This window comes from Lycium ferocissimum, chromosome 7 (genome assembly GCF_029784015.1).
Source record: "Lycium ferocissimum isolate CSIRO_LF1 chromosome 7, AGI_CSIRO_Lferr_CH_V1, whole genome shotgun sequence".
In the NCBI taxonomy this organism is placed as follows: Eukaryota; Viridiplantae; Streptophyta; class Magnoliopsida; order Solanales; family Solanaceae; genus Lycium; species Lycium ferocissimum.
The window spans coordinates 26,100,889-26,118,807 of NC_081348.1; the positions used below are offsets into that span (position 1 = coordinate 26,100,889).

A 17,919-nucleotide genomic window follows, 5' to 3' on the forward strand; every position below is an offset into this window, starting at 1 on the left:
AAGATAATAAAAAGTAAAAAATGTATTAGAATGTTCAAAATAAGCTCTACTTTTATGTCGTTTATGAAAATAATAATTACCGTGTAAGAAAAAATAAATTCATGTGATATCTCACATGCACAGTGTTCATAACACGCATTTCAAGAGTATCTTTTTAATTGAAGACAAATTTTCATGAAACGGATTCCTTTAGTAGAGATTAGTAAAACTGAGAAAGGTAGTAACGTATTGGGAAAAGCAAAATGGAGAAAAACAAAGATAATAAAAAAATGGATTAGAATGTTCAAAACATGTGAGACACGACGAAGAGGGGTGATGCATCCGTGAGATCAGGGAAATAGGAAAGAACAAAAATAGCAGAAATTAGAATTAGATGAGTACAAATTCATGTGATATCGATTGTGTATGACCAAATCATGTGCTTTGAAAGTATCATTTTGGATAAAAATAGCTTTCATAAAAGAAATTCCATATCTCTTTTCTGTCATTTGCAAAATAATTGTTATCATTCAAGAAAAAATCAAATTCAAAACACGTTTTTTCGCTCACTTGTATAAAAAAATTAAGCACTAGTTTTATGTCGTTAATGAAAATAATTATTATCATCTAAGAAAAATGAATTCATTTGATATCTCACATATATAGTGTCCATAACACGCTTTTCAAGAGTATCTTTTTAATTGACAACAAACTTTCATGAAACAGATTCCTTTAGTGGAGATTAGTAAAACTGAGAAAGACAGTAACTTAGCGGGGAAAGGAAAATGGAGAAAAACAAAGATAATAAGAAGTAAAAAATGGATTAGAATGTTCAAAACACGTGAGATGCGATGAAGAGAGGTGATGCATCCATGAAATAAGGGAAATAGGAAAGAAGAAATATAGCAGAAATTAGAATTAGATGAGTACAAATTCATGTGATATCGATTGTGTATGACGTTCAAATCACATGCAAATCACGTGCTTTGAAAGTATCATTTTGGATGAAAAATAGCTTTCATGAAAGAAATTCCATACCTCTTTTCTGTCATTTGCAAAATAATTATTATCATTCAAGAAAAGTCAAATCCAAAATACGGTTTTTCGCTCACTTGTATAAAAAAAATTAAGCACTAGTTTTATGTCGTTAATGAAAATAATTATTACCGTCTAAGAAAAAATGTATTCATTTGATGTCTCACATATATAGTGTTCATAACACGCTTTTCAAGAGTATCTTTTTAATTGAAGACAAACTTTCATGAAACAGATTCCTTTAGTGGAGATTAGTAAGACAGAGGAGAGTATATTTTAGCAGGAAAAGGAAAATGGAGAAAACAAAAATAATGAAAAATAAAAAAATGGATTAGAATGTTCAAAGCACGCGAGACGCGACGAAGAGAGACAATGCATCCGTGAGAAAAGGGAAATAGGGAAGAAAAAAATAGCAGAAATTAGAATCAGCTGAGTACAAATTCATGTGATATAAATTGTGTATGACGTTCAAATCGCGTGTTTTGAAAGTATCCTTTGGATGAAAAAGCTTTCATAAAAATAAAAATAAATAAAAAATAAAAAATAAAAAAAATCCTTTAATGATAGCAGCCCATTAACAGGGACAAGCCCAGAATTTGAACAGCGGAGGCCCACTAAAAGAATTCAAAGTATTTCAGAGTTAGACATTGAAACCAAACCATCTAACACGAGCAGAACTTAAGCAATAGACTTGGCCAATGCCTCTAACCAACTTTCGTGTTGAATACACAGAATTCGAATACCTCTGTTGCAACTAATACGTAATGAATAATTTCTTCCCAGAAAAATTACAACCAGCGAAAAGAAAATTTTATATTGTTAAACGCCCATAAAAATAATAACTGAAAAGTTACTAATAAATTATAATAGCCTAATTTAACTAGCTTATAGACTTACTCAATCACCTAAAACAAAAAACAAAAAACAAAAAAAACAAAAAACAGCTTTTCCATATTTTTCTGGTCTGATAAAAGAAAAAAACAAAAAAAGCCGAAGTCATGTTATGTAGGTCAAAGAGAGTCGATTTCTAGAGGCACAAATAGATCGTACTACTGTTGCTTAAAATTACTTCCTACCTTTTCGATGTCAAAAGTTAAAAAGCGAATAAACTACACATAGAGTAAGTGTGAGACATTTCATAACAATGCTTTCATTAACTAAGAAGAAACAATAGTGCCAAATATCACCTTTGATTAATACTTTAACATAATCTTCTTTTAAACAATTCTCTCGGTATCAAATGGCTTTTCTTCTCCGACTTTGGAAATCCAGCATTCAATGTAATTTTTACTACTGTGATTTATGTAAGACGTGGGTAACAGAGCCAATACTCAAAAGCACCTTTTAAAATACCTTCTAAATGAAACGTTTATGTAAGACGTGGGTAACAGAGCCAATACTCAAAAGCACCTTTTAAAATACCTTCTAAATGAAACGTTGTTTCTTCTTTTCTCAAGTTTTTCTCTTCAACAATTGTGTGATGTTCACAACTAAGTTAGTGATGATTAGCAAGTCTAAATATAGATAAAGGAATCACAACCACTACAATGCGTACATAACAAGTGGTCGCCTGCACGAACTCCGTAATATCGAAATGTCACTGATGACAAAAAGCATTGATACTGCAAAGTATCCCGATATGTTTATTCTATCAGTCATTTTCAGAAAGTCGAGCAATTTAAAATCACTATGGCTAAACAGATTCTAACCAACACTAACGTCCAGAAACAAAATATTACTAACATACTAACAATCACTTCTTTATAGACGTACAACTGCTCGTCACCTCTCACCATGACTCTAAGCAACTACCAAATATGTAGATATTTTTTTTGTTGTGGCTTGACAGGTATAGTCTACCGGGAAGTTCTCCATTCCCGGGCTTGATGTTGATCTGGCGAATACGTACATTCACTCTATATTGATCCGGACGACCTTCTTTGGCCTTCGACTTTGAGTCCCTGACTGAGCACAGTTATCAGGTCTCACACCAATAAATGGATCTCGGACTCCAGGATTCCAGTTCGTCAGCCAATCACTACTTGTTCCTGGATAACCGAAACAGCATACTGTTACAGGATCATGCAAGCATAAGTTTCATCCAATATAAGAAAACCTCTCATTCCGAAGTAGCCTAGAGGGCAACAAAAAGCATTGCACGAGATTGGCTGGTCTTCATTTGTCATAAACTAAGAAAGAATAGGCCTAAAATTGTTTAATGCCTCCATACTTGAGCGTGCATTTAAAGCCAGGTCAAGTAATCAGCTCAAGTCTGGCGTTAGGATTGCAATATATATAAACTGAGGAGACTGCAGAACTTCATCAGATACGTTGTTGAAGTATGTACTGTACCATTACTATTCATGACTAGAGAAGGCATATCCTTTGCTTACTAACCTGCATTCGCGCTCTTCCAGACAGGGATTTCCTTATTAGCATTGCCATTCCATGTCTGTTCAAAGCCAGCTAATTCATCTGCACAATAAAGAAACAAACAACACAAGATGCAAAATCTGAAGTTTAATGGAAAATAAGAACAGAACATCTAAGTAATCTTATTGAAGATGCTTGCTACCTTCTTCGAGATTATGCAATGTCTGTGTTGTGTCCACCTTACCATCGGAGGCAAGCTTCCTTGTCAATGAGTGCCCCTAATAACGACAGAAGAATGTCAATGAGAAACTCTTTTCCTATCCGTCAAAATAAGGTCACTGTTATCAGAGCAATGGAAAGGGCCAAAATTCAAATATCCCTCAACTATACACATGGAAACTATGTTTGAGAGTATCACATTACTGCCACCGTGGACAAAGTAGTGCCAGTCTTGCAATTCATATGAGAAACTCAGACCAATTAATACTGTCCGCTTGAGTATCAATATTGGGATAGATTATTAACATCTCTCTGGCATAGAACACACAACAACTAGAATCCACTAAGATGTACATAGCAATCTAGGAACTCGATAGTCAGGTCGCAGTGGTGGACCCAGGATTCAATGGTCCTGGGTGCTCACCTTAAAATCAACAAAAAAATATATTGCTTTGAGCGGAATTCGAACTTGGCTCCTTCATGGGTTAGCCTAAAGCCTACAACCTTTTAACCAGACCACCAAGATCTTTTTATTGTATACTGGGTGCTATTTATTATTTTATACCAAAATTTCAATATTTGCTATATGTCTACATGGGATATCTGCCATGGTTAATGGGTGCTCGAGCACCAAAAAATAGTACATCGGTCCGCCCCTGGACTCAGGTGTCAACTCCTTAATCCTCGCAGCCACATTTACTCTCTCCGGTTTGTTTTTCCTATCGTTTAAGCTTTATGCATACCTATTATGAAATTCATTTGACAGCATCAATCATAAGGAGCATTTGACTAAATTACCATTACCTAATTACCATTTCCTCTTCCTTAAATAATTAATTAATGATTATATGCCTTCTTGGAATAAAGAAGCTTCTACTCATAAAACTTAAAGCTTCTTGGAAAAAGAAGTACACTGCCAAAAGTATAAGTTCAATAAAACTTAAAGCTTCTACTCATAAAGAAGAACATAGGTTTATCAAATATTTTAAGAACATTGCCAAAAGTATATGATTAACTTATACAGTTATACCTTATCGTGAATGCCTCTGGAGACTCTATGTGTTGCTTGACCAGTTGTTCTATCTGCTTGCTTGCTCTCCTCTAGCACCCTCTGTTTCACAACATATGCACCGTTAGAACCAGCAAGAACAAGATTATTAAGCCAGGTCATCAATGGAAGAGCATATACTCCATCATTTCCAGTCCTCCGTGTGGTGGTGGCACTGTAATATGTCCCGTCTATTCCACCATATGTAACTCTTCTATAGCTCATGCCCTGAGTCTTTGATTGTGCTCCTTCCAATTTCAAGTCTTTCATTCCATGATTAACATCTTTGCTTACGCTCTTGCTCTTGCTATGGTCTGCAACATAAGTAGACTTAATGATGATGAGCAGCGAGAATATTACTATGGACAGACACCAAAAACTGCAAGAATCGAAATAACAAAGCGTCATCTGAAAGCTAACAACATACCCAATGAAATCCCACAAAGTGGGGTCTTGGGGAGGGTAGAGTACACAGACCTTACCCCTACCTTCGTCATGCTGAAGCTAACGAAGCAAATCAGACAACAAAAAGAAGTATACTAAAAGAGGGATAATACTTTAATATGGTTTGGTCAATTGACCTACCTATGAGATAACTAATATAATAGAAAATATATCGGTAGAATAACCTCTCCTCAAGACTCCTTTAATGACTACACTGTAGATGTTATTGTGTTATAGTATGAAGGAAAGATCCTCAAATCGTAAAAGTCCAAAGACTTTTTCTCCAAGAAAAGGATCAGCTTCCTTTTCTTTTAATAGTAAAACACAATTATGGTAAGGAAATCCTAACAAGCTAAGAAATCAGGGCAAACCGTATTGTACAAAAGGAAGATGAATATAAGCAAAACTTACCATCAGTTTGGTCTTCAGGGTGTTCAACAAGTGGATTTCTGTTAGCAAAAGCCCTATCTCTTTTCTCCTTAGAACCATTAACGTCCCCGTCTTCCTCCTCTAGTTCAAGCGATACTTCTTCCTCATCATCCATATCTATCTCTTGAATTACTGGCCCACTGACTTCATCAACCTGCTGCAACTCATCAGCAGGAATTCTTGGATGTAACATGGAAGACTGAGACAAGTTTGCGAAAGGGCGAGTGAAAAATGGGTCATCAAAAGGGTCTCTTCCTCCAAATATACTTGACATTATGCCTCCAAATCTATCAAATGGACTGCTAAAGGAGTTGAAATTGTCTCTGCCACCTCTTCCTCTCTGCATATTCTCACACCAATCCCTACTTCCAGAACAAGGAAACTTAACAACTTAGTCTTTTAAAGCTGTTGAAACTGATTGAAAATTGGATGATACATACAACTAGAATCAGCAACAAAGAGAAAACTCCCAAGGTTTTAACTCAACCCCTAGTGCCAAAGCCACCTAATTAGTGACGGAGCTAGAATTTTAAATAAGGGGTTCAAAAATATAAAGAAGTAGACAAACGAAGAAGCCAATGGGGTTCAACATCTACTATATATATCCATAAAAAATAATTTTCAGCTTGTACATTCAGTGTAATTTTTGGCCAAACCCTTGGACCTTACTGGCTCCGCCCTGTCCTTAACCCCGAAAATTATACCGTGTAGTCAGGTCATATTTTTCTTGAATCTCATTAGCTTCATCGTATGTTTACTTCTTTACATTTTCATACTCTTTGATGAAATTTCCGGCTTCGCCACTGCTCTAACACCCAAACCTCTCAAGAAACAAAAAGGCAAACCTATGTATATCTACGTAATTTGGTTGTGTGTATCGAAATCAGCAACATCTCAGCTCCTAATTTAGTATATTATACAGTATTGCAACATTTGAAAGAGTTCACGGAAAAGCTAGTTTAAGCCTTGAATTTAACAAAGATTTATTAAATGTCTGGACATATGCACTAGAAATTAATCATAGAAAATGTCTAGTACATTCATTTTAATCAAAGATCAGTGGACAGCTAGTGCAGAACCTACCAGCTACATGACTGGACAATGATCAAACACAACCAGAAACATAAACATCGAATATTGTTCATTACCTTTTATCAGGATTGCGAAATTGATGAATTATGAAGAAGACGTTGAATTACCTTGGGTGCAGAGTCAAAGAATAATATATAAGTAGTAATAAATTGCTTAAGATGAATGAATGTACGTGGCTAAGCTTTTGTATATGAAAAAAAGGAGTTGTGTGAGACTGACACGTGTTTTGGAGCCTAGATCCTTCCTTTTTTCCTTTCATTTTCTAGTATTCTGTTTCTTTCCTTGCAGTCAGAACCTTCCAGTTCTCTCTCTCTCTCTTTTCATTTTTATTCGGTTGGCCCAAATTATGCCGACCTTAGAGGCATATGAGGTAGAGGCGTAGCATTATGATTAGGTAATAAATAGCATTAATTATGGTTAGACATCATTTGAATAAGATAAAATTTAAGATGAAATTTAAGAAAGGATAGAGACTTTTAAAATTTATGATTCAAAATAAATATTAAATATTTATATAACTGTAAATCATCTCATAATTTTAAATTATTTCTTAATATAGAAATATGACATTCTTTTTTAAAAATAATAACAATGTAATCCCAAAATAATGTTACAGGGAGAATAGGATGTCTAGAACAAACGTTACCTTATCTTTATCTTTATTGGGAAATCCTAAAAAGAAAAATACGCCATATAAATTGAGACAAAAGAAATAATAGATATAAACACATATCGTTAAGGATATAATGGTTTAATGCTAGTAATCTTAAAATTAAACTCATAAAATTTAAATTCTGGATCCGTCCCTACTCTTAGCTACCTTGTTTGTTCTTCCTTTTTTCTCTTTTTATAACTTCAAAATTATTCTTTACTCGAATTCATTAAAAATTATTCTTGGTTGGATAGTAACAAATAACATTTGTATATAATAATTAGCGGATAGAACCAATGTTTCAACTTTGAGATTGATGATACCCCTTTATGGATACTTATAAGTTTTAATGTGAAAACCTTGCAGGTGGATTTCGTATCTGTCATATGAATTAAGTTAAGCGGCAGTATAAAGAATTTACTTAATCAATAAATTAAATTGTCAGTAATTTAATTTAATTGATTGATCTATGTAGTGTTAGTCAAATAAAATTTAATGAAAGACTTCAAAATTGAGCCAAGGAGTTCAATTACAGTTTTTAGTGAAATAATTTATAATTTATTGTGATAAGATTTATTCATATATTTCAAATTAATGCCACGATTGGAAGCCTAGTAATAAACTCAATGGTCCTGACCGAAATGGAGTTATCAGAAATTTTGGAATTAAGACAGAAAAAAGTGTTGGCTTGTAAGTTTAGCAAGAAAAAAGAAAAAAATTGGGTTTGGTTAGTGAGGTGACATGTCACATGGTATTTGCTTCATTAAAATATTAATGTCACGTGGGATTGGGCTCCACCTTGATCAACTTTAACGGTGGAGGGATATATTTGAGTCAATAGTATAACGTTAGGGGTATATTTGGATCCAAAGTATAACGGGGGGTATATTTGGCATTTTTTCGATCTTAAAGGGGTCTATTGACCCTTGTCCATTAATTAATGGACTTGGAAAATAGTTCTGCACGTTTTGGACTAGGGTTTACACCGTAAAAAGTGAGTTATAAATAGAATACATGTTCATCCGTAAGACTGGCTTTTTTTGATCCGTAATACTTGCCGACACGAGTATTCTCTATCCAAAGGCTAGTTAGGTTACATAGCAAAGGACTGCAGACTGTAGAACTGGAGGACGATCGCGTGAATAATTTGTTGCTCATGCTTGAAGGTTCAATTTGCGGTCGCAAGCACGCTTCAAGAGATAAGTATCGATTTTATGTTTAATTAAAATCTATGATTATATGTTGTCTATTATTCATTTAAGCAATATGTTTTTGAAATGCTTCTTGTTGTGCATATTTTCCGTCAATGCTAATTTTTTATCTAGAATGGCTTTTCTCGCACTTTCACTGAGATTTCCTAGTGTTTCTAAGCCTTTTCTAATCATATTTGGTATACAGAAAAAGAATCAAAATACATCTGAGTGAGTACCTAATTCTAGAATAAGAGTGTTTGGCTGATATATACAGATGTCTCATAAGACCATATAATTAAATAACTATAACGTTGATTGAGATAATTTGACCAGATTTAGAAATAAACTAATTGCACAATCTAGTTTGGAAGGTATTTATTAATTACTTTCTTAAATGGATGTAATCAAAATCCTAAAACTCAATATTGAAGTTGGAGAAATAATCATATTTTCATATATTCGAATATGATTAAGAGTGAAAGTTGCTCTAAATAATCATATCAAAAGACCAATTTTTTACACAATATCGTAGGTGTTAGTGGGTTGCTCTAAAGTTTTTATCTTGCCAACTCTTTATGTGAAATTGTGATTATTTCTCTAAATTAAGTTTTATCTTGCCAACTCTTTATGTGAAATTATGATTATTTCTCCAACTTCAATATTGAGTTTTAGGATTTTGATTACATCTATTTAAGAAAGTAATTAATAAATACCTTTCAAATCAGATTGCGCAATTAGTTTGTTTCTAAATATGGTCAAATTATCTCAATCAACTTTATAGTTATTTAATTATGTGGTCTTATGAGGCATTGTATATATCAGCCAAACACTCTTATTCTAGAAATAGGTACTCACTTAGATGTACTTTGCTTATTTTTCTGTATACCAAATATGATTAGAAAAGGCTTAGAAACACTAGGAAATCTCATTGAAAGTGCGAGAAAAGCCATTCTAGATAAAAGATTAGCATTGACAGAACAAATGCACAGCGGTAGCATTCCAGAAACATATTGGTTAAATGAATAATAGACAACACATAATCACATATTTTAATCAAACATAAAATCGATACTTATTTCATGAAACGTGACCGCGACCGCGAATCAAATCTTCAAGCACGAGCAAAAGATTATCCACGCGATCATCCTCCCGTTCCGCAGTCTCCACTTTTATTTTTACAAATATGTACTCACTCAGTTATACTTTGCTTCTTTTTCTGTATACCAAAGATGATTAGGAAATGGCTTAGGAATACTAGAAATCTCAGTGCAAGTGCGAAAAAAGTAATTGTAGATAAAAAAAGCATCATTATGTAAGAAAGCAGAAGAGCTATCTATTGTACATGATATAGAGTCGTTCTAATTGTTTTTATTTTCGAAGAGATCAATGCTTCTTTTGCTTGATCACCGTCTTTAACCTAGGCTAATGACATAGTAAAGGACTATTTAGCTTGCTCCAAGGCCCAAAGAGAAAAAAAGTTAAATTAAACATGAAGCCTAAATTCAAGAAAAAGTGAATGCTCAAGAAATAGAGCAAATGTCTGTAGAGAAAGAAGTGGAAAACCTTTTGAATCAACTTGTTGAGGTCAAAAACTTCAATGACCTTGATGCTAGAGAAATTAAAGAATTGTTAAAGCTATCTACTGTTAAGAGGACTAAACTTGACATACGGAGAAAACAACTCATTGATGAACATGTAGTTGTAGATGTTGCAAACAATGAGCGTGCTATTGACAACAATGCGAGAAGGATGGGCATCCGTAGAATGTTGATCGAGCATGTAATATTTTTTATTTTCTATCTCTGTTTTGTCATTGTGTCTTCTAATAACATTTCCTAGTTATAAGTTTGTTGTTTATTGTTCATCTATTTATGTTATTGTTATCATCTTAATCTTATATAAAGGATATTCTATTTAAGTCCAGTCAATCTAGCTATAAATATCCTTTTAACTCTTAATAAAAACAAAAACTAGTTATATGCGGCCAATGATTTGAGTTGAAAATCATCAGATCTCATATCTAAATTTTAATGGAGTAACAAACACTGTGATTTCCTATACTTGTACTGGTGGAAGGTAACAGATACCCCTTAAAATTAATTGAGGTACGCGCAAGCTAATCTAATTGTGTAAAACATTAAATAAAAAGCAAGAAATTAATAAACGAATATTACATAATATTAAAGTTTTGAAATCATTCAACAAACTAATTAGAAGTATGAAATTGTAAAGCATAACATTATTAACGGAATATGAAATTGTAAAGCATAACATTATTAACGGAATATTATCAATGATTTTGGCACGTTGTAAAATAAAAACAATATTCCCATTTTTTCTAATTAAATAAATTTATTAGCGGAGTTTCATTTGTGCATCCAACTTCAACTCATTATTTCGGTTCCAAAGGCGCGTACATACGCAAAAAATACATGTATATAAAGTCTATTTATGTGACTAAATAGAGTGACAATACCGGATTATCCAAGGGATGTTGCAATTTTAAGTCAATGCCATGAGAGCTTAGAACCACTTTAGACAAATCCAAGACTAGGAACAATCGATTTACATTAACACTTACAAACACGTATGAAGGAGTCATTGAAGATCAATCTGCATTTCTATTCAACCAGTTGACCTTACAAGAAAACCTGTTGTCAGACTTGAAACATAAACAAACCTACTATCTTACAGAACCCATTTTCCCTAACGGATACTCAAACGAAATGAACATATCAATACATCATTGCATCCTTTGGCTGCTCGGGCCGCCTCTACTATATCTTCGCGTAGTTTCTGCACAGCGCCAGTAGAAGTGATCACACCGGATGGGCATCATTAGGTACTACTCTATAATTGTTACAAAAAGAAAAGAAAAAAAACAAACTCAGCTTGGTCATGTACTTGATGACCCCTAGAATTCTTGGGATTCTAGTTCGGGCTTTGATGGGTATTCAAGACCATGAAGAGCGGGTATCCTTCTTAAATCTTCTTCTGAGTAAGCGGGGATGAACCAATACTTCTTGTCTAGGCCAAAAACCTGATGCAAAAATATTACAACCTTATAAGGGCGAAATGCGATGGGCATAACGTATAACACAGATGAAGGTAACACCACAAACTCGATAAGGGACTCTAGCTAAAGAAGATATCAAACAACTGTACATGGATTTAAGCAGTCAGAAAATCACACAGGCACATAGTCTATGTTGGATAAGCTTGGGATTTGGTCCTTTCTAACAGTAAGTTGTTTTGCTGTGGCCAACACCAACACCTCCTTTCAAGACAAATGCCATAACCTTGACATTCATTTGAATACTCAAAAGGCCCATAATGCATTCTTTATATGTTCCATATCAAGGGAACAGGGGATCAGCATAGAGTACAAATTTCCGGAATTTGTAAAAGATTCTTGCTCTGGCTTCCTTAATAACAGGGTTAAATTTACTAGGAACCAGGGTTCTTATTCTGAACTAGTTATGAAGAACCAGTTAAACCCAACTTCTCTACTGCTGAACTCCAAAAACAAAACAAGATAAATAAAAGTACAAACTGTTTAGACCAGGTTGGTTCCCCAAATGCTGAGGCACAATTTGAATTCTAAAAGTAATGTGATATAACAGCTAGAAAACAAAGACAATTGAGATAAAGCAAGCAGGTTATGAAGGTACAATCAATTTTTGCTCCAACCTTTCCTATCTTAAAAGTACATGCATACATCAGTGTATCACTTCTTTATAGGATGTCCTCACTTCTCAGAATTTGATTCAAACGCAGGTATGCATGTGTAGAAGATATACACGTTCTGAGTTGGTGGTGACTGCTTCCTAGTCCTACATGAAGAAGTATTCCTCTTTTCCCCTTTATTGCAAAGGCGAAGCTTTATGTTCAATTTTCTACAAGTATACGTTAGAATGGATACTTACGATGCACAATTGAAAGTATTTGACCCAGACTCAAACATACAGACCCCCAAAAACAGGAGACCATGGATAGCACCTGGTACAAGAGATTACCTCCATTGATCTTGCACCTTTCTACATGAGTATTATCTATTTAGATCATAATGCTACATGAGATGCATCATTTTTCACATTGCAACTGAGAAAACCCTCCATAAAAGCAGACAAGTGACAATCTCAATGTCTTCCAAAGTCAAACTAACCTGTTCAAAATTCCTCTTCCGACCAAGATCATAACGCCATTTTGGAGTGGTCTTCTTCTCATATGCCTGCAAGGACAAGAAGTGTTTTAATGTGGACAAGGATACACATAATCCTGTCAGTTAAAGGGGTCAGTTAACTGCGGAAACTTCAAGTTCAAATGTCTCGAGTTATTCTTCTCCGAAAGATTTTTCATTTCTGATTTATTTAATCCCAAGGAAGCACAAGCAGTGGCCTCAAAGGAGCAATTAGTCCATGAAACCAAGAAACCAAAAATAAGAGCTTGAGCTGCAACAATCTAATTGGAGGAAGCTTGTCATTAGAAGATGTAAATAAGCTGGGGTCTCTTTGGGTAAATCATGTAGTTTAGTCCAATAGCCACGGCAAATGTATTTTCCAATTTCAGAAAGTAGTTTGAAGGGCCAAAGTTAGATTTTGAGAGGCCATCAACAGCAGAAGGATTCTATGCAAGGAGGTGACCTATGATTATGATAAAGAAGAATACAGTCCAAATATGTATACGAAGTCCATTAAAAGGATGACCAACTTTGTATTTTCATCTGCTATCCGGCCCAACTCTGGCTGAAGAAGAGTTACGGGTTCGGTTTCTCCTATGGGAAGCCACACTGGATCCTCCAGGTAAAATCAAGGTTCTTGGTAGATTTGAGTTTAGAAAAGAAAAAAGATAGCAGGGAAAGTAAAATGGATGAGGAATCTCTCTACTTCAATTTTGTTTATTTTTGTGGGGTGAAGAAAATATGAAGAGTGTGACCTTCATGATTCTGCAATAAAGCAACTTTTACAAGGTTGTCGATCAAAACGAACAAAAATAAATACACTTAGATAATTGATCTAGCAAGCCCACCTTCCTAAACCCAAAACAAGGAGAAACAACAAATTGTAGCAATAGTTTTCCCCTTACGATCAGATAGCAGTTAGCCCATTATACTTTCAACCCAAAAGTAAGGAAGGTGTAATACCTCAATGGTCGTGGTATTACCAGACACCAATGATATGTGCATGATCAGAAACCCCAATACACTCAAAGTAAATGCAATGTTGAAGACTGCAGTTCACAAGAATTGTGTCAATAAATAGGAAATTGCATGCCTATGTAAGAAATCACAGGAGAAGTTTGGAAGCAGAGTTTCTACATCTTACCAAAAGCAAGGAAAGTGGTCGCAAGAGTGCCCGGAGTCCCAGGTATCTCTCCATCATTGAAGAATGCAATAAACTGTGGCAGTAATGCTAGGCTCACAAGAGTGGTTTCAAGGAATGTGTAGAGCTGCATAAAGAAAGGACGTAATTAATTCGGGAAAAGGGACAATAAAGTATTTATTGCCAACCTATGCAACATTAATAGTGGATATGTATCTCCATTGAAAATTGATAAATACAAGTAGCACTTGACAGGCATAACATGCAGTAATAAGATGGAAAATATAACTCAATATCACATGCAAGTCAATTGGTGAAACAATTAAGCATCAATTCCAAACTAGGTAGGTTGGTTGCATCATGATTTGATTAGTTTTACGCTGGCCAACAACCTACCACAACTGTCCTTTATCCAATCTTGGTGGCAACTATGCAAAGCTCACATACACAGATTTGCAAACCAACATAAAAGGAGAAGTAAAATTTGGCAAAGAACAAGGTTACAGAAATTTGAAGCAAGTAAAGCGGTCTTTCAGATTTTCCAAATGAAAATAGCCAGTTCTTTCCATACTTGTACAACTAGCTGAAGAAAAATTAGGAGACAAGTCATATACTAAGATTCTAGGATGATTGTACTTACGATCAAGAACTCACAGCTGTTCATGATTGTGCACTGTGGATCAATAGGTGAATATGATTTTCCAGTTGCAGCTCTTTCTCATTGTCTGTTTAACTTTTAAGGAGTTGGTCTAAAATAAAACCTTTGGAACTTTGGGGTATGAAAGGAGCAATCAATGTAACACGGAATACATTGCATAGCGAAAGGGCTAGTAGCTATTAGAACAGAAAGCTAACAACAAAGTCTGAGAGCAATCAGTGCAGAAAAACCACCGAGAAATTTCATATTTGCTGGTACACTATCAATTTTGTTTAGGTTGCTGATAGTAGAATCTTATCAACAATTTAAGAGTAGTGAAACTTACCAGAAAAAGAAGGAAATATTTGTAGTTTAGGGCTCCAACGCAATTGACAACCCACACGCAATGATGGTCCATCTTTAACACACACCTTCCACCTAAAACACAGAAACATGTACAACTTAATCTCGGATGAATAAAAAATGGAAACAAAAATCGTCACAAAAGGTGCATAACAACAACTCACAAACAGAACAATGATGGCATCGAGGTGGTTTCAACTGGTTGCACTTTTTACAAAACCGCACTCTAGGGTTTGCCGGATCAGCTGGTGAAGCCCCAAATTCAGATGCGGTTAAAGGATCAGTGTCACCCCTTTCTTCATCCAAGACCGGCTTCCAATTTGGAGGTACACTACCAGGATCCGTAAAAACGACAGAGAAGTAACTCCACAAAAGCATCACCAACTGCAGTTATTAAAGATCAACTACTCTTTCAGATAGAAAGCATAGATTACTATGCATCCAGAGCCTCATTTGGCTTTTATATGAATCCCAAAATTAGAAGATACGGAATTTCTAAGCAGAGAACAAGATTTTCCATGATGGTTAATGAATACAATTAACCCACGTGAAGATTGTGAATAAATGATTATATGATTGCGAGCAAGGAATATCCATCTTTATGCTAAAGAGATTGGATCGAACTCATATTTTGTTAGATTTTCTGCGAGTGCCAACTAAGTAGCACAAGTACATTGTCGATCTCCATTTCACGCAACGTAATAAGAACTATCCCTGAAAGTTTCTTCAATAATTGGCATTTTGCATTAACTATGAATCTATGATCAGTCTTTTCAATATTTGAATATGACCCAACTTGACTTAGAAGGTATATTTCTTTTGCGCAACGCTTATTAATACCTTCCACTAGAAGTAGGGAAAATTTACCATCTAAAATAGAAAACTCGGAATTCTTCAATGCAATCTAAGCTACAAGAGTGAAATTTGTGGACAAGCACGTCTCAATCTCAAACTAGTTGGGGTCAGCTATATAAATCCTCTTAACTCTTCCAGTGTTAACGACAAATGGACAAAGGAATTGAAAGAAAACTATTCTCAAGGGAAATAATTATTGTCTAGAGTCATCCTCTACAAGTCAGAGCCCATGGGTAATGAGACACGTGCCTTAGGGGCGTTGGTGCCTTAACTGAACTGTTGTCTAAGCAAGTGAAGAGCTCAGCTTATTTTGCACGTAGCTTTAGTGCTTACATGTGCCTCAAAGCGAGCCTTCGATAACGCCAAACCGTCTGCTCCATTTGGGCCTGTTTCATTCACTACTCAATAATTGGCATTTTGCATTAACTATGATCAGTCTTCTCAATGTTTGAATATGACCTAACTTGACATACAAGGTATATTTCTTTTGTGCAACTCTTATTAATACCTTCCACTAGAAGTAGAGAAAATTTACCATCTAAAATAGAAAACTTGGAATTCTTCAATGCAATCTAAGCTACAAGAGGGAAATTTGTGGACAGGTAAGTCTCTATCTAATCTAGTTGTAAATCCTCTTAACAATTACAGTGTTAACAACAATTATATCGACAAAGGAATTGACAAATAATTATGGTCTAAAGTCATCCTCTACAAGACACAGCCCGTGGATAATGAGACACACGTCTTAGGGGCTTTCGTTCCTTAACTGAAGTGTGGTCTAAGCAAGCAAAGCCTCAGCTTATTTCGCTTTAGTGCTTACGCGTGTAGCAAAGCGAGCCTTTCGTAACACCAAACCATCTACTCCATTTGCCATGTATCATTTTGCTACTCAATATTTATTTTTCATGACAAATTAGGAGTTCTGTGAAAATTTGGACTCTGCAAATCTCACACATATCCCTATAATTATTGTCTAGAGTCACCCTCTTCAAGTCAGAGCCCACGGGTAATGAGACACGCGCCTTAGCAGCGTTGGGGCCTTAACTGAACTGTCGTCTAAGTGAGCGAATAGCTCAGCTTATTTTGCACCTCGCTTTATTGCTTACGCGTGCACAAAGCGAGCCTTTGATAACGCCAAACCGTCTGCTCCATTTGGACCAGTTTCATTCACTACTCAATATTAATCTTTCATGACAAATTAGAAGTTCCCTGAAAATTAGGATTCTATAATCTCACACAGATCCCTCTACTATCATCTATTTCTGACCAACCTAAACACACCCATGTAAATTCAAGTGTGCATGATACAGAAAAAAAAAATCTTCAAATATTCCCAAAGGCCTAACTTTTAGGTATGAGCATACTACTGGTATGTTGTTGTTGATTCCCAAAGGCCTAACTTTTACAAAGATCCCAAGAATATGCTCATACATCCTATAATCCAAACCCAATACATCCACATTCCACATCATGTAGCATCATTCTCAAAGAACAAAACTTTAGTCAAATAAAACACACCCAAAAAACACATTCTTGACAGTTTCTTGACAAACCCATTAAAACCAATGATAAATAAAGGAGCCCTAAGTCAAGAAATTTTACCAGAGAATGAAACAAGACAAGTACAGCAAGAGAGATAAGGGCATTCAAGAATCCATCGCCACTAACAAGGGATGGACCATAGCAGGTCAAAACGACAGCGTAATAGGTAACACCGACAACACCTAAGACCAACAAGATCATAATTGAACCTAACCCTTTTAAGGCTGTACAAAATCTGAATACATTCCAAGCCATCACTGTTCCAGATCTATACATAATAATAAAAAAGAGAATTACACAAAATAAGAATCAAAAGGGGGGTTTAAATTTTGTTTTGTTTCTTGAGAGTGTTTTATTTTGATTAATTTGGTTTTAATAATTTTTTATGGATTCCTAGTTGAGAAAAGTGGAATCCATGGTTGAGGAAGAGTGAAATGGTTGTGAGGAAGAAGGGAAACTGAGAAGCGGTGAAAGGGGTAAATTTGGAATTTCAACAGCGCCCATTGTATTGGGATGTTCGGTCAAGCTTGGCAAGTTCCCAACTGCTACTGCTAGATGGTGTGTGAACCTAATTGATTAATTGGAAGGTTCTTTTTCTTACTTTGGCTCATTCTCATGGGTGATACAAAATTGACATCTTTTATTCTATTTGCATGTGTAAAATTAATTAACTACTAGCAATTTAGTAACTTTGGACCTTTTGATGTGGTTCTATTTTCTTTCTTGATACCTACTAC

At 35.0% G+C, this 17,919-nt stretch overlaps 2 protein-coding genes across 5 annotated transcripts; both read right to left on the reverse strand.

The window, feature by feature from the left end:
* Positions 1–2,603: 2,603 nt before the first annotated feature.
* On the reverse strand, positions 2,604–6,851 carry LOC132064053 (uncharacterized). 4 transcript variants are annotated; one of them, XM_059456915.1, is made up of 7 exons: positions 6,727–6,851; positions 5,510–5,889; positions 4,796–4,968; positions 4,637–4,717; positions 3,590–3,665; positions 3,412–3,489; positions 2,604–3,062 (listed from the first exon to the last, which is right to left on the reverse strand). In XM_059456915.1, exons 2-7 carry the CDS (start codon positions 5,871–5,873, stop codon positions 2,926–2,928), a joined length of 909 nt encoding a protein of 302 aa, XP_059312898.1. In that variant the 5' UTR covers positions 5,874–5,889; positions 6,727–6,851; the 3' UTR covers positions 2,604–2,925. The 4 variants fall into 4 exon arrangements, with proteins under 4 accessions (XP_059312898.1, XP_059312899.1, XP_059312897.1 ...); XM_059456916.1 differs by having other exon boundaries at positions 3,632–3,665; positions 6,676–6,851; XM_059456914.1 differs by having other exon boundaries at positions 5,510–5,892; positions 6,676–6,850.
* A 4,164-nt stretch (positions 6,852–11,015) lies between these two features.
* On the reverse strand, positions 11,016–17,739 carry LOC132064055 (probable protein S-acyltransferase 14). Its single transcript, XM_059456917.1, has 7 exons — positions 17,243–17,739; positions 14,950–15,169; positions 14,769–14,860; positions 13,789–13,912; positions 13,608–13,693; positions 12,630–12,695; positions 11,016–11,504 (listed from the first exon to the last, which is right to left on the reverse strand). The coding sequence occupies exons 1-7, from the start codon at positions 17,456–17,458 to the stop codon at positions 11,379–11,381; spliced, it is 930 nt and encodes a 309-aa protein (XP_059312900.1). The 5' UTR covers positions 17,459–17,739; the 3' UTR covers positions 11,016–11,378.
* Between the last annotated feature and the right edge of the window lie 180 nt (positions 17,740–17,919).